We start from the raw sequence: 17073 nt of genomic DNA, 5'->3' as shown, positions 1-17073 counted from the left end.
CCGGTCCTTTCTCGTGAACGTGATATCTTAGAAACAAACGTCTCGAGGTAGTTCCTTCAAACATATACTTGTTGTCTGGTTGAACTGATCAGATTCTTCAACATAATATTCATGAATTTTTGGAAAGACATGGACTTAAACTGCAACATGACATTGACGGAGGCATCCAATCGCGACTCTGAGTTTCTAGTTAGTTTTATTAATTTTAGATCGATGTTAAATGTTTGTTTGACTTTAATGTAATTTCTGTCAATGTTGCTCTTATTTCCCTTCACCGTGTCACATGCTGAAAATTAAATGGTATGTACTTTAATAAAGACATCATTGTGTGTAATCATTGTAAGTAAACGCAGGTCTTTATGGACAGAGGTCTTAGATGATGATGTACAACCGGTTCATGTGTGAATTTGTATTTGAATGTGGATAAAATATGTGTTACTACAACATAATAGATATGTTTTTATGTTTTATGTCAAATGCAGAAGCCTTTTGAAGACGCCTCCTTTGCTCTCAAAGTTGGAGACATGAGCGGCCCTGTTTTTACTGACTCTGGGGTCCACATTATCCTACGTACTGGTTGACAGGAAGAAGCCACACAGTACACTTTCCTCTTGTGTCCTCACACACACAGTCCAACCTGACCTGATTCATGTTAATGACCCACACCTCCAATAAACAAAGCTTCTGGGCTGAATCGCATTAGTTTAATGGGATCAATTTGTTGCAAGATCATTTTTTGCCAATGGACAAGTTTGAATACTTTGATCGCACTGAACATCAAGTATCGCATATTATTCATGTGAGACTTCAAGCATTTATTAACCCTGGCAATGCCTTTATATAAAAACATGAGTGCCTGTGACTGTCGTCACAATTCTGAGTTCTCTGCATTTGGTATTGATTTAAATGTGTTATCTTTTGCAGGTATCTAATAAGATACAATCATTTGTTGGCACAAAAGTGCATGTTTCCTCACCCTTAGGATATGTAAAGATAAAGATGGCACAGATTAAAGCTTCCCGGTTTTAACAATCAGCTATGCCGCTTTTTAAAGAGAGTTTTTCCTGCATCAATAAAAATATAATTTTGTAAGTCTCTTGTTTTTGGGGATTATTGAGAACAGAATTAAACAGTTAGCTCCTATTAATTTATAGACGGTATGTATGAGAATATTTTGAATAAGCACGAAAGAGATGATTTCATAGATAAGTCCTTCCACAGAGAGAGACATTAGTGTGTGGCACAATCATGTCTGTCATACCAGAAATATGCTGGAAAGTGTTCTCTAGTAAATAACCTGAACCTGGAACTCCGATCTAGTATTTGCAACTGCTTTTTTCTTAAATTATATCGAATATTATTTCAAATAGGATTTGGGGGGAATTATCACTTTTCTTTTGGTTGCTGTCGGACCCATGCAGTGGACTGATAAGCCATGATCAGCTGTATCAAAGGCAGCAGAAAGGTTTCAACAACACTCAAATAAGAAAAGAGTTGTTCAGCATTTGAGCTCAATCAAACTCATTCTTATCCTTTCAGAGTGCACTGTGAGTTTGCTTGATATTAGCCTCTAAAATGGGGGAGACCTGTAAAACGTCTTACATTAAAAACACTAACACTGCCAGATTACATTACATTACATGTCATTTAGCTGACGCTTTTATCCAAAGCGACTTACAATAAGTGCATAAAACCGTGAGTCCAAACTCAGAACAACAAGAATCAAGCAAGTACAATTTCTTCAATAAAGTTAAACTACAAAGTACTATCCGTAAGTGCCATTTAAGTGCTACTAAAGTGCTATCGGTAAGGGACATTTAAGTGCTACTACGGCATTTAAGTGCTACCTATTCAAGGTATAATGAGGCAGATGTGACTTGGGTTCTGATGATGGAAACTATATTAACAAGAAAGTCTCACTGAGGAAGATTTTGCCAGCATTAATGTTCAGCACAGGTGGAGGTAAACGATATAATTCTAATGTTCCTGGTAATTATAGAAAATGTTGTTGATCAAGTTTGTCAGAACAAATCCAAAGGTTTGTTGGAAGGCGTATTTTTTGCAGCTATGAGGTTTGTCCTGTTGTTTGTTCAATAATCATTCTCATTATCTGTATTGTCAGGAACGAATAAAAGCACAAATTCAGTCCTTGTTTGACACTTGACCGTCTCACCACCTCCTGAGACGTTCTCCTCACCTCTTCAGACCTGCAGAGGTAATAACATTGTGCTTTTATTATTTCAGAGGGAAAGGTGTTGATATTTAACAGGGCCAGGATGACAAAAAACATTTGTGGCTTTTATTCTTTATTTTGTATTTGTTTTCCTCCACTGCTTTTGACAGCTGAGTTTTATTTCGTCATAGACTCAAATACCCTAAAAATAGTGCAGCTTTGTTAGTCATATTACACTTTTTTAGGTTGTTTTGCAAATTGCAGTGGTGTTGGCAATTTTAAAATATATAATAGCTGTGACTGAATCACTTTGAATTTGAAAGCATCACCAAGTCTAGATGTGCAGTTCATAGCTTAATAACTTGATAACTACTTTACAGATGAAACGACTCACTGATGTCATTTTCGTCTTTGTTTCTCTCTGACATATTTCAGCCTATCTTGGACTCCAGCCATGCTCTCCTTTTCAAACCCACCCCTCCTCAGCCTGAGTGTCCTGCTCTTTCTGGTGCACCACTCCCCTGTTCTCTCCTTTGGGACTTGGACCAACGACCAGTGCCATCAAGCTTCTTTTGTGCCGGGCCACAACCTGGTGGGGCAGGGCTACGATGCGGTCACCCTGAAGCGAAGAGCCCACGTGATCGACGTGACGACGTACCTGAACCCAAGTGGCTCCTGCAATCTGTACAAGAACCCTCATCATGGCAACGTTCTGCAGAAAGTAATTAAATCAGAAAAGCACAAATAAAAAACCTCCACTGCACTAATAAACATGTTAACCATTGTCTTCTCACCTGTTCACACTAGAATGGTCTTTGGACTATTTAATTACTCTGATCTATTTTATTTCCAGGTTCCCGTCTCTGCAGGGGAGTGGCGTGCATTCAGCCACTGTAATGTGCAATATGACCACACTGAACACAACTCTGTCAGGTATTCTGTGGTGCATCATCATAAGCATACGTAGAAATGCATTCCCTGTTGGGAACCCAACAGTTTCAACTCCTTTCTGAACTCATATGCAGAAGAAGGGTTATCACTTTTACTTTTGCTTGCTGAAATGACAACTGTCGCTAATAATTACGTTAGCTAGTTAGTTGAAAACATTTTGTCTCTGGAAAAGAATTGAAAGTTGAGATGAAATTGAAAAATGCCTCTAACTTTTTAATTACATTCCCAGCAATATTCTGCAGATATTTATCAAAATATGCTAAAAAAATGGCCTTGTTTTGAAAAATGTGCTTGCGTAAGCTAGTTCAAATTAATTTCAACCAGTAATATTACGACATCCATCCATCAATCAATCAGCAACTTTTAGTGACAAGAGGGTGTGTGTGGTGATTTAAATCAAATGCAAATGATTTAAATCCCTACAACTGTAGGGACACAATCCTGGTGTACCTGTTAGTTGGAAAAACCAGCTCTGCATTTTATGTCCTTTTGCAACTAGAGGGATTTTCACATTTATTTCCTGTAACTTGTGTCCGCAGCTCCCTGATCAGGTACTACTCCAACGAAGGCAGTAATGGTTGGCAGGTAGGAAACATATCACAGATAATGTTGAAGAGAAACATATATTTAGCAATATTATTATTGTAACTGTGACCGCAGATGTGTAGACACGTTTCGACCCAATAAAAACGTTGTTCTTAATTGACATATTTTATAGATAGACCTTGACCACTTTGCGACTTAAAAAGGATGCATAATTATGAGCATTTGTTTCAATGTGATTGTTGAACCTATTATAGCCGCTTGTTGCTTCAAGGCATGAGGCTCATAATAATTATGTCTTTTTACAGAATGGCTTGAATTCCCTACAGTACGACCTGAACTATGTGGGATCACGGTCCGATCTGTATAAGTTTGCTACAGCCAAGTACCAAGAGGACTACCGCTACTTCAGCAGTCACAGAGTCACCTGTAGCCATTACAGGTAGGGTGACATTGCCTGCGGTTTTTCAACTAAGTTTTCATTCTGTTTAATTTAACAGTCGGTCTTTTTGTGTTTTAGCTACCGTTTGTCGGACAACCCGCGCATCAGCCATGAATTCTACAAGGCTTTCGAGAGTCTTCCCTATTCCTACAGCAGCTCCACCAAAACCCATTACAGAAATCTCATCAATACCTATGGCACACATTATACGCGCCAGGTTAAGACACACGCACACTCTCTCCACTCACCACCTTTATTTTCTCAGCTCATAGGAATAATCAAATGTTCTTGTCTCAATAACATTGTACTTCATTTCAGGTTGAACTTGGGGGGCAACTGAATCGAGTCAGGGCCGCATGTATCTGTTCGTCCTCACTGAAAGGGCTCTCCTCAAAGCAGGTACACATGACACACACATGTTTATTTTAAATAAAAAACACAACACCAGTTTTCTCCCTAATGAGCCCCTTTATATACCAGACCAGGGGTCATTCTGAGATTACTCTCAGAGAGACCCTACCTACATTTCTCTAAGCGAGGAAAGGATAGAAACTTTGACCTCAGTGAAAAGGTGTGGTAGGGTAGTTACTAGCTGTGACTCATTCTTTTAAAAAGCAGTGATTGGTTGATCCATTATTATAAAAAAGGAAATGCAGAAACATGGCCGGCGGCTCTGTGAAGAAGAATCGCTCCCAGCTATTAACGATTAATTAGACCATATATCCATTCCTGCCACGAGATCCCCCCAAATGCGACGCACTGTTCTTTAAAGAGTCATATAATGACCTACTGCACCACTAATCTCATCTTATTTCTCTCCTGTCTTCTAGGTGCACTCCTGCTTGAAGCTGGGAATCTCTGTTGGCCTTGGTCATACTGCTGTAGCTCACATCAAGACTTGCAACAATATCCTATACAATCAGGACGTCTCCACCACGTACTACCACGGTCTCCAGAACCACTACACACAGGTGGTAGGAGGAAATGGTTGGTCGGGGGAGTTTTCTCTCATCCGTGAAGACTCTCAGGGCTACATCAATTGGCTGAAGACCCTCACATATCACCCTGATGTTGTGAAGTATTCCCTGAGATCACTGCACGAACTGGTGCCGGACTATAAACGAAAGATAGCCCTGAAGGCTGCTATTCAAGATTACCTGAGTGAAAACGCCATCAGGCCCTCGATCCAAGCAGGTTATGGAAGCCAGATCCTGATTCCCTCAAAGTGCTGTAGTCAAAAGGTCTGGTGGGGACAGCTGGTGGTGACCATCATCCGAGGCTGGGGGCTAAGCGGAGTTGCACATGGAAATACTCAAACGTACGTAGAGAAAGGGGAACAGGGTTGAGGGGTCGACATAGTGGGCACTGTGATCACGACTCGTCAAAGACGCATTTAAACTAAATACTTTTCTGTCTTTTTATTCAGGTATGCTGTCTTGAAATACAAAAATGATGCTCATAGAACTCATGAGGTCAGTTCCAACGAACCAGTCTGGAATTCTAAATTCATTGTGGGAAAGGTCAGTAAATCTTCTTCCTCTTGTTTTGTTTGTTTTTCTTGTATGAAGGGAGGACAATAGGAGCGATTACCCTTCGACGAGCACTTTGCAGAAATGCAGTGGAAACATCTTAGGGGATGCCAACTCTTTTTATGTTTTTCTCATGCAGATTACCACGCAATTTACATTTGATTATTTATCATATGAATATAATGGAAAGCTTCGCTATCTACTGAATTTGATTGACTGTTTAAAAATGCCATACGGCTGTTTCAAATAACAGTACTGTACATGTTAAATTACTGTACTGTGTATAATTTGAATATACAGTAATGCAGAACTGTACTGCATATCAATTGTAGCTTCTATGTGACCAGTTATTATAAATCCACTTTCATAACACGTTTGTTTGTTATTTTACATTATTCTGATTACAATTGTTTTTTTAAATCTCTTTGAAGGTGGAGACACACCAGAGTTTGACGCTCCAGGTCTGGCACAAGGACTATAGACAGGATGTGCTTCTGGTGTCATGTCCGTTCAATGTGCTCCGGGGATCACACACTCAGAAGTGTTCTAGTCTGAAAGGGAACGTCGAGTACAAGTACACTCTGACCTGCGACCAGTACTACACTGGAGACCAGTGCAACCAGTACAACAAACCAATTATTTATTGAGGAACACGTGAATGGGCGTGTCGCTGGCTTTCCTTTCATGGTGATATCACATCTGTTAATTACTTTCTTCAAGTTGTCATTGAACTCAATATAGGGTTTTTTTAGAAAACATTTGAAATCAATGTTGTTTGTGCCAGTAGGGTTAAAGCTAAAGGTATTTTTACTGCACCTGTTTTTATTAACTACTATTACTGATAAGCACTTTTATAAATTGGATTCAGTGGTTTTTTTTTTTACGGTTACGGTTTAAATCTTTTAAAATGTCTGCTGTAACATAAAAATTGTCTGTCCCTTCTAAAGCAAATAAAAGCAATGAAAACCTATGTTCTGTCTTTAAGTACTTTTTTTTATACTTAGTATTTTATTTAGGTATTTTTACAGTTATAAATCCTTTGATAGTAAGAAAGGATAAAAGAAATTAAGCGTGCATCTGGCCAGGTCTGGCCATAAGGAAAATTAAAATTAAAGTAAATGTTTAAGCAAGTAAACTAGTTAAAATGCTAAGAAAAATCAACCATCATATATAAAATAATATATTCAAAGAGTTCTAGTCACAGGGTTTCTTATACTTGGATCTAAAGAAAGATATATATATATATATATATATATATATATATATATATATATATATATATATATATATATGGAGTACATCTTAGTTAAGAATAGTGCTTGTCTTTTTATCAGATAATGAGCCTCTAGAGCCCACACATTTTAAAAAACAGTGAGGTTAAGGAGGGTGAATCATCTGCCAATTACCTTATTCTGACATATATTTGGTCCATTTTGTCCATCTGTATTTTTCTTTTCTTAGTCTCAGAAGGAAGGTAATTCTTTCCATCTCGTGGATTTCTTTAATGGTTTCAGTCCAGTTTTCTATCGAGGTGGGTTTGAATTGGTAGCAACATAAATAAATACAGTAATCTAGGTAAAATTGACATCTTTATAATATCAATTATTGCACTTAAATTCAATAATGGGTGTTGACCAGTTACTTAGAAGTCATGCAGCCCAAAGTGCCTCACAAAGCAAAAAACACAACAATAAATTCATTTTTGGAAGACTAATGAAATGTTTATAGTCTATAGAAAATAAAATGAAAACAAGGGATAAAAAATACCCAAATGATTAAAGTGTATCCCCTTCCAGTCCAGTAAAAACCTTGATGAGTTGATTTAGAATGTTTGTGATGAACTGACAGATGAAGAGTTCCTTTATGTGTTGATAGAATTCTCCCATCTGGAAAATTCATTTCACAAGGTTGCCATGTTGAGAGCCTTGTGGAGGCAATATATATATATATATATATATATATATATATATATATATATATATATATATATATATATATATATATATATATATATGTTCTGAATTTTATATTGAGCACTATTTAATCTTGTGTCTTTCTTCCCTGCATGCAAAGTATACTGCTATTATTATAATAACAGTACACTTTTATTATAGAGCACTAATGCTATAGAAAATAGCATTAAAACAAGACTGAACTGGCTTCCTGCCAAAAAAAGTAAAGATTTGGATAATTGGATTTGAATCAAACAGTGACATCTGGGTTTGTAGAACATATAGCATCCCTGATTTGTAAATGTGTTGTCCAAGAAGCCTACCTATCAAATATCTTTTCATGCATCTTATTAGTATGTGCTTTTTTCCCTTTATATTCAACATCTAGCCTCCGACAAACGGGCTCCGGTCGGTGCTGACAGGATCCCTTTCTGACCCATTGTGTGTTTACCTCTGTTCCCCCAAGTCTCCTTACCTCATGTGTCTGTCATCCCCGTTTGTTTTGTTTTTGCCATGTGCTTGTTGTGTGTGCTCTTGGTCCTACCTCCACTGCCCTTGGCCACACCCCGAGCGGTGCACAGCTGCAGCCTGTTTGATTCGTCACCAGCTGCATATCAACCCTGGTCCTGCAGGCCTGTGTTGTCAGTCCGTTACGTCTCCTGCCCCGGTAGTGTCCACTGCCGCTCTGTTCATATACGTTCGCTAACTCCCTCCTCGTCCCATCACTATTTCGCAACCATTTGCGAAAAGGGGGGCGTGGCTTATCTCTGTAAAAACTGTTTTAATTTCCGCCATCCACCACGGGAGAAATAACCACTAGTTCTGCTTTATACTTGTTGTGGACATCCCATAAACGTCGAAACATCTAACGCCCTCGTGTTTGGGTTCATAACATCACCCGTAGGCTCACACAGCTCGGGGAATTTCACCGACTCCGTCTCGATAACTTCCGCTTCCAGCGCTACTAGAGTAGCAGCAGCCAGGGGGGCGGAGCATCTTAACGCTGATTGTCTGTGCATTGACTTTGCATGGGATCTATGAACTGTACCCGTCTGTAAATACGGTCTATGAATTAATAGGCGCTCACTGTTTAATTATATTATAAATAAACCCCAAAAACAAGAGACTTACAAAAAGATATTTTTATTGATGCAGGAAAAACTCAGTGCCACAGGTTTGATGCTTTAAAAAGCTGCAGAGCTGATTGTTAAAACTGGGAAGTTTTAATCTGTGCCATCTTTATCTTTGTATATCCTAAGGAAGAGGAAACATGCACTTTTCAAAGTGGATAATGCCAAAAAATGATTGTATCTTATTAGATATCTGCAAAAGATAACAAATTTAAATCAATACCAAATGCAGAGAACTCAGAATTACAGCACTTTCTAAAACTGCAGGGGGCTGCAATGTATTATACATGTCCAAGTATTTTAAATATCTTATGAATCCATTTTCCAAAACATAGATCGAGGATCTGTTTCGGCACACATACAGTAGAAATGGAAAGGTTACAGGAAAGTATACAATAAAAGGTCCTTTTTGAAGACATGCACATACAAAAAACAGCTTTTACAGACGCATCTTCCAGCGTCTTGCATGGTGTAAAACTGTTTCCACAGGAGCAATCACTTCAACAGAGTCACAGGCACTCATTTTTTTATATAATGGCATTGCCAGGGTTAATAAAAGCTTGAGGTCTCACATGAATAATCTGCGATACTTGATGTTCAGTGCGATCGAAGTATTCAAACATGTCCAGTGGAACAAAATGATCTTGCAACAAAATGATCCCATTAAACTAATGCTATTCAGCCCAGAAGCTTTGTTTATTGGGGGTGTGGGTCATTAAAATGAATCAGGTCAGGTTGGACTGTGTGTGTGAGGACACAAGAGGAAAGTGTACTGTGTGGCTTCTTCCTGTCAACCAGTACGTAGGATAATGTGGACCCCAGAGTCAGTAAAAACAGGGCCGCTCATGTCTCCAACTTTGAGAGCAAAGGAGGCGTCTTCAAAAGGCTTCTGCATTTGACCTAAAACATAAAACATATCTATTATGTTGTAGTAACACATATTTTATCCACATTCAAATACAAATTCACACATGAACCGGTTGTACATCATCATCTAAGACCTCTGTCCATAAAGACCTGCGTTTACTTACAATGATTACACACAATTATGCCTTTGTCTTTAAGTACATAACATCTCACTTTCAGCTGACTGTGTGTTATGGCTAATTAAATGGCTATTCATGTGACACGGTGAAGGGAAATAAGAGCAACATTGACAGAAATTACATTAAAGTCAAACAAACTTTAACATTGATCTAAAATTAATAAAACTAACTAGAATCAGTGAATCGCGATTGGATGCCTCCGTCAATGTCATGTTGCAGTTTAAGTCCATGTCTTTCCAAAAGGTCATAATTGTATCCCAATAGACATTTGTGTGAAATTGCATTTAAATTCTGTTTTGTGAGCTTACAGTGAACTTTAACCACCAACATCTGATCAGTTCAACCAGACAATCAGTATAAGTTTGAAGTAACTCCCTCGAGGCGTTCGTTCCTGAGATATCACGTTCACGAGAAAGGACCGGATGGTCGCCGGTGCAGAGGCATTAAAAAAAACTTTTGTCTTCTTTACACAATCTTATTTGACAAATAATAAACAAATGTGAATCAATGAGAGTCTAAATGTTCAAGGAGTTGATCCCTAAATATGTTTTACCCATTTGTTCATACTACAATATGTGAATCATTACACACACACACACACCCACCCCTGGTGTGTTTGTGTATTCCTGATGGGAGTGCACTTGCGTGAGCACATTCTGGTGCATCGTTATGTGTGTTTGTTTATTTGTACCTTTGCCAAATAATCCCAGATCTCCACCATTCTTAGCTGAGCTGCAGTCGCTGAACTGAGAAGCCAAGGACTCAAACTTCTCCTCTCCAGACTTGATATCTTCTATATATTCTGCACAGAACAAAGAAATAAAGAACAACGTTAACATGTGGATCAGACCTGAGGAACACCCCCCCCCCAAAGCCTTTACATACTCTGAATGAGCTCCAGGGCCTCGTCTTTAGTTCGTATGATATTTGCTTCTCGCCAAGAAGATGGACGACGTGACTGAGTGTGCTTCACCAGGAGGTGAGAGCAGCGTACCTGAGAGGGAAAAAACACAAACTGATCAGTGTCAAGAATCAATAAGACTGGTATGAATAATAGTATGTTTCCACAGATAAGTCAGTAGCGCTGTCTAATAGGAAAGAGATGAGATCAATCGTAACTAATGGCTTCAGTATCTTTAATAAAGTCAGCATGTTTGCACTTCAGGTTCCCTCCTCTCAAAGTCAATGGGTGTTTGGTTAGAAACCTGAAATAAAGTATGTGGTTTAATTGGAAAAATGCCATTAAAAGCTTTAATCGCCATCAAGCGAGTAAAGCACACCATCATGCTGTAACAACAAATGCATTGGAGAAAACGCCAGTTCACACCCAACTACTAAGTGCAATGGATAAAACACAGCTGGAGGCAAGGCACTGTCTAATTAAAATGATGGGATGCATGAGGTATCTTGCTAGACAGGTGCTTGCCTATAGAGGACATAAGGTAGACAAGGGTAATTTTGTACCACCTTGTTAAATTCATGGCAACAGAAGACCCTAATAAATTAAAAATAAATTTTAAATTGTAATATTGGTCAAAAAAAAATAAAAATCACAATTACACATTTACGTGAAATAGTTCAGTCCTGGAAATGTGTGCGATCCAATGAAGAAGACAAATCCAACTAACAAACAAGTGACCTAATTTCACCAGGTCAGTTTGATTACTTTCTCTGTTCTTTGTTATAATCATGGGAGAGGTTAATCATACAGTTTCATAACATAAAATGTCATCAACAGGGTGGAAACAAACTAATGATAGTAATAATAATTTAAACATTTGCTGTTTTCTAATAGCAGGTTGAATAACCTGGTTTTGCAACCTCATCATCCTCGACATAATAGATTTGAACTGAAAGAACTGAGTTACCGTGGTCATAATAAAACCTCCTTGGTCACCCGTACACTCAGTTAAACACTGAAATGGCAAATTTCCATATTATTGCCACTCAATATAGTCCTGACTTTTCTCGTATCTTATCGTAACATTCGACCTCATCGTAAATTATGGCTTGGCATGTGAGGGCGATACATCAGCACCGGAGCCCTTTTGTCGGAGGCTAGATGTTGAATATGAAGGGGAAAAAAAGCACATACATGTAATAAGATACATGATAATTCAATGTCAAGAGAGATATTTGATATGTAGGCTTTTTGGACAACACATTTATTTTATTTTAAGATAACTATTTAATTCCAGAATAATATAGCTTTAAATAAACAAAATGCAGTTGTTTATTACACAAATGGGACTGAAACCAGTTTGCAACCGGCGGGTTGCTTCGGCAGTCGTCTAACAAAGCTACTATACATCCTGCAAACCACCAGATGTCACTGTTTTGTTCAAATCCAATAATTTACTTTTTTTTGGCAGGAATTCCAAAATGTCATCAGACCTCATCCATCACTAATTTCAGTCGTCACTTAACTAAATCAGTCTTATTTTTTATGCTATTCTTTTAAGCAGTTTGTAACACTCATTTCGAAAAGTTAATAAAAGTGTATTGTTATTATAATAATAAATACATTTAAAATATTACATATAATAACCTTCTCTGGCTCTCCACGACCATCTCCCACTGGACGTTCCCACTGGCTGGCGTTGGTGATGTGGTTGAAGTAGTATACTTTGCCTGCAGGGAAAATAATAAGATGCATTCGAGTGTTTTTTTTTTAGGTATCAGCAGAACAGGCTGAAGACACAACATCAATATTAAATTCTCCACAATGCTCTCAACATGGCAACCTTGTGAGAATCACATATCTCTAAAAAGTTAACTGTTCATTAGCGCATAAAAACTGCTTTCAGCTTTGTGTCATTGCCTTTTCCATCTGATCCAAGAGGGTTTTTAATTAGTTTATTTAGCTGAAGAATTAGGGAGAATTTTCTCAACACATAAAGGAACTCTTCATCCGTCATCAAAAACATTCTAAATCAGTCTCATCCGGAGATACGAGGTTTTCACTGGACGGGAAGGGGATAAGAAATTGTTTGCAGAAATGCTGTCACACAAATGTGGGAGTAAAAAGTACAATATTTTCCTGTAGTAGAGTAGAAGTATACAGCAGCCTAACATCTTGGAACAGCTAGAAAATGCATTGTCACAAAAGTGAAACATGATGCAACATTAATGCAGCAGTAATAGCAATTAATATAAATCAATCATCAATTAAAACACTGACAGGGACCATTTTACTGCTCAATGAGTATACTTTTACTTGTCATACTTAATGTACATTTTACAATTAAGATACAGCCTGTATTGAACATCAGCAGGATATTGTGGTTGTTGCAGCAATACAAGGACATCAATAAATACAGATAGGTATAGAAAGAAACAAATAATAGGAGGTACATTAAATAAGAAATTGACAGTGGTGTAATTAATATGTGTGCATTAATATAATTGCGTATAGAGCATTAGTCACTGTAACATATTCATATGTAATATGGTACATTATGATATATTATGTGATGTGAGACATTCTATAAAAGGTGTAGTAAAAAAAAGTCAGTAGAGGATGACATAGTGAACCTATATAGTATTTGCTGATAATATTTTAAAACAATGTAATACGTTAAGGTTCTGAATGCAGGGATTTTATTTGTAGTATGTTTAGAGTTTTGCATAAGTACTTCTGGATCGGTGTACTTCCTCCACCAGTGTTGTGCTGCAGCCTACAAACCAAAGCTGAGTGGGAGACTATAAAATATTCATGTTTTGATTGAATCTACTAAGCTTCTTAAATATGTAAAAAACCTGCCGAGGCTCGTGCAGCGCAGGTGAGTCGCTGGAGCAGAATGACGTCATGCAGGGCCCTGCAGCCGCCAGGTTTAATGAATCACCTCTGGCGCGACCATGAAGCGACACACCAAACGTCACGTTTTTGCAAACCACACCTGCAAGACCGAGTTACCCATCACTTGTTTCAGTAGATCGCCATTAAAGCTAAAGTCTCGCCCGCCTCGTTTCAACACTAAACCACGATGCTGGTTCTGCTAGCTCGAGAGCTACATTATAACGGTGCATATTGGCATTTAGCTTAGCTAGCTAGCATATTTAGCTTCCCGAGGCCTCCGTTTCATTACCTGAACTGCGGCTCATTCTTTTCTCCCATCCAGCAGGTAACTTCTCCTCGTCTGCCATTTTTTTTTCTGCAATAGCGTTTACAAAAACAAATTTCAATGAAGCTACCGTGTGGGACAGGTTGGGCTGCAGCTAGGCAAAGTGCGACAGTTAGCAACGTGTTTACGGCAGGAGTTGTTTTCAGAATTAGATCCGCCTCTTTACTGTACTGTCATAGGCTAACACGGGCTGTCAGTCATCACTGAGCCCATTTGATTGGCCGAGAGGCTTATACACAAACGAATCAGCTTTACGGAAGGAGAACAGTCCACAGAAAATCATCGAAAGGCAATATTGGTTATTTTGCTGTGAATTTCCAGGTAAGGATGCCACTTTAAACACACCGTCCATTGTTGATGTAAACAATGCTCCACTTATTCAAGACATACTATTGGTTTTCTTGTGTGCTTTGTAACATATTGGCCAAAACAATATACAACGATAACGTGTTGTGAGCTCTAGCTAGCTGGTGTTAGCTAGCACCAAACAAAATAACCTGACTGATTTTAAACTGATTTGACAGTTTAGGTTCCGTTTCTCTCATGTGGCACGTTGTGTAAATGAACCACACTGGCTATAGCGTGTAACTAGCTAAATGTATGAGCAGTATTATCCCAAGTTATGTTATGGGGAGTTGCTTTAGACTCAACACTCACACATGTTATGCTAACCGGCTATCTACATGTCCTTCCGCTGACAGAAACAGAAAATGATCGAGGTGGTTTGCAACGATCGCCTGGGCAAGAAAGTCCGGGTCAAGTGCAAGTATCCTTTTTCTGAAACTGTGGAGTTCTTCCTGAATAATGTGTCCTGCCACATGTTTATTACCCGAGCCCACGTACAGCTAACGTGGTTAGCTTGGCCTGATTACAGATCATTATTGATGCCTCCCTCCAACAATGCTCAACATGTAGTATAACAAAGAATACAGTAAAAACGAGACTATTCAAGACAACTTCCTCCAAGATCAACACAGATATCCTTCAACTGCTTTTGAAGAACCAAGTAAGGCTAGATGACATCACGTTAACCTGGGTTAGTTAAACCACGTTTAAGTTGGGACCCTGCATTTTTTTCCAGTGCCATCACGTTGCTACTTCCTTAACCGCCATGTTTCAGCTCTGAGGACACTATTGGAGATCTGAAGAAGCTCATTGCTGCTCAGACAGGAACACGTTTTGACAAGATTGTACTAAAGAAATGGTAAGTTACTTCTCTGGAATCGTGATCATAACAAGTGTTTCTGTGGTCGTCTTCTATTAGCGGTTAATTGTTCCTCCTCTGTTCCCACAGGTATACCATATTCAAGGACCACGTTTCTCTGGGTGACTGTATCCTTTAAACAATCTTTGCAGGGTGGATGGTTGCTCTACATACTGGATGTAGTTGTGCACCAATATAGAATTTGTGGGCCAATCATAACAATTATTGTCTGTCTGTAATGGCTGATATTATAACTAATAACTTTACCCTCGCTGCTTCCAAAAGAGGACTCTAAATCTGTCTGACATACCATTACTTACTGTAAGAAAAAGTCTCCATACTATTAATAGTAATTACACTTTTAGACCGATAACTTTATAATTTACCAGTGTATTACAAACCTGCCAACAACAACAACCTTAACCCACGATACATAGTGCTTCCATCACTAAATCCTAAAAAATGGAGAAATATATACTACCTTCTTTTTATCAATAATCTGATTTTGTGTACTGTTCTTGTTTTGGGTTGAGGTCAAAAATCTTAAGTATCGTGAAAAAATCAATTAAAAATTATTTGCACAAGTAGATACCATTTTCATAATACACTTGAAAGTTGCATGATTTGATTAACTTTTTGAGATCTTTGTAACTTTGATAAAATATGTATTGGCGCACACTTTCTCAGTCTATATAGTGATTTAGTGGATGTCAGCGGAGATAATGTATTTCTAAATTATCATTTTTTTTTTCTCAAGGAGCATTTGATCATATTAACTGAAGCAAACTTACCAAGAAGAACAATTTCATCCTGATCTGTTGTACTTAACCACAACCTCTGCAGATGAAATCCACGATGGGATGAACTTGGAGCTTTACTACCAGTAGACCAGAGGAGGACCTCATGTCGATGCTACATAGACGACCCGCTTCATTGACACGCGCACACACAAATGGGACCGGTCGCATGAAACTATCATGATCATCAAAGAGAGCAAGAGCAGTATCTACATAGACATTACATTGATTTCAGTTTTAGTGTATGATTTTAGCCCACGAATTTGTGTGAAAGAAATGTTGTGCAGTTTTTGTTTTGATATTTTGGAATTAAAGAGGATATTTACCTACTTAGAAGTCTGAGTGCTGGTCATTGTGGTCCTGTAACCTCTTGTATGGCTACAATGTAATTTGAAAGTATATAATGTTATACTATACTACACTACATTACATGCATCTAACAGCTAAGATCAGCTAAGCACAGCTTAGAACAACTACAACACTGACATCCACATTAATGTGTCTATACAATGTATAAAACACACTATATATATATATATATATATATATGGATATATTTTGATATCGGTCCAATACTGACTCAAATAGCTGGATCAGGCATCTGATACCATTGTTATAACTAATACTAAGTCAGTACATTTATATCTGTGTTTATTTGTTACATTTTCTTCCACAAAGTTAGGAAAGGAATGTTTAAGCCTGATGTCTAACACATAAAAGAATACCAGCCACTTCCACACAGTGAGGCCTACAGCTTAATAATTAAACACCAGTATCAAGTTGGTACTCTATCGGCCGATAACCAAAGCCCAGGTATTGGTATCGGGAGTAAAAAAGTCGGATCGGTGCATCCCTAACAATTTAAGACTGTTAAAGTTTACTTATTTATATTTAATTGCAGAAGCTCTATTTGTAAAGGAGTGATTTTATACTGTGGTATTGATACTTTATATTCTTCCATGACTATTTGGTCAGTTTCCTTTTCCCTTTGTTCTAGTTAAGGTCAAATGTAAATGCTACAGCACGCTATGACCTTTTAGACAATAGTGTGCTTCCATAGTTTGGAAAATAACCTTTCAAAATCACGATGTCGTTATGCTAAACTAAGCTAAGCATTACAATGCCGCCATGCAAAAAGAAGCCAGACTCATAAAGAAACAGTTTTGTTGTGGAAGAACTTCA

At 38.1% G+C, this 17073-nt stretch overlaps 3 protein-coding genes across 3 annotated transcripts; 2 read left to right on the top strand and 1 right to left on the bottom strand.

The window, feature by feature from the left end:
* The first annotated feature begins 2627 nt into the window (after positions 1 to 2627).
* On the top strand, positions 2628 to 5455 carry LOC117732074 (perforin-1-like). The gene is made up of 7 exons (XM_034534744.1): positions 2628 to 2894; positions 3027 to 3106; positions 3664 to 3709; positions 3976 to 4109; positions 4188 to 4326; positions 4428 to 4508; positions 4940 to 5455. The coding sequence occupies exons 1-7, from the start codon at positions 2628 to 2630 to the stop codon at positions 5453 to 5455; spliced, it is 1263 nt and encodes a 420-aa protein (XP_034390635.1).
* Positions 5456 to 8717: 3262 nt separating this feature from the next.
* pin1 (peptidylprolyl cis/trans isomerase, NIMA-interacting 1) lies at positions 8718 to 15992 on the bottom strand. The gene is made up of 6 exons (XM_034538447.1): positions 15886 to 15992; positions 13855 to 13920; positions 12315 to 12397; positions 10652 to 10760; positions 10458 to 10568; positions 8718 to 9620 (listed from the first exon to the last, which is right to left on the bottom strand). The coding sequence occupies exons 2-6, from the start codon at positions 13910 to 13912 to the stop codon at positions 9511 to 9513; spliced, it is 471 nt and encodes a 156-aa protein (XP_034394338.1). The 5' UTR covers positions 13913 to 13920; positions 15886 to 15992; the 3' UTR covers positions 8718 to 9510.
* Positions 14089 to 16220, top strand: ubl5 (ubiquitin like 5). Its single transcript, XM_034538461.1, has 5 exons — positions 14089 to 14211; positions 14592 to 14656; positions 15011 to 15094; positions 15185 to 15222; positions 15938 to 16220. Exons 2-5 carry the CDS (start codon positions 14601 to 14603, stop codon positions 15979 to 15981), a joined length of 222 nt encoding a protein of 73 aa, XP_034394352.1. The 5' UTR covers positions 14089 to 14211; positions 14592 to 14600; the 3' UTR covers positions 15982 to 16220.
* The last annotated feature ends 853 nt before the right edge of the window (positions 16221 to 17073 follow it).

Source organism: Cyclopterus lumpus, chromosome 1, assembly GCF_009769545.1.
Source record: "Cyclopterus lumpus isolate fCycLum1 chromosome 1, fCycLum1.pri, whole genome shotgun sequence".
Lineage (NCBI taxonomy): Eukaryota > Metazoa > Chordata > Actinopteri > Perciformes > Cyclopteridae > Cyclopterus > Cyclopterus lumpus.
Note: the sequence above shows the minus strand (reverse complement) of the source record. Positions and strands in the feature narration are given on the sequence as shown.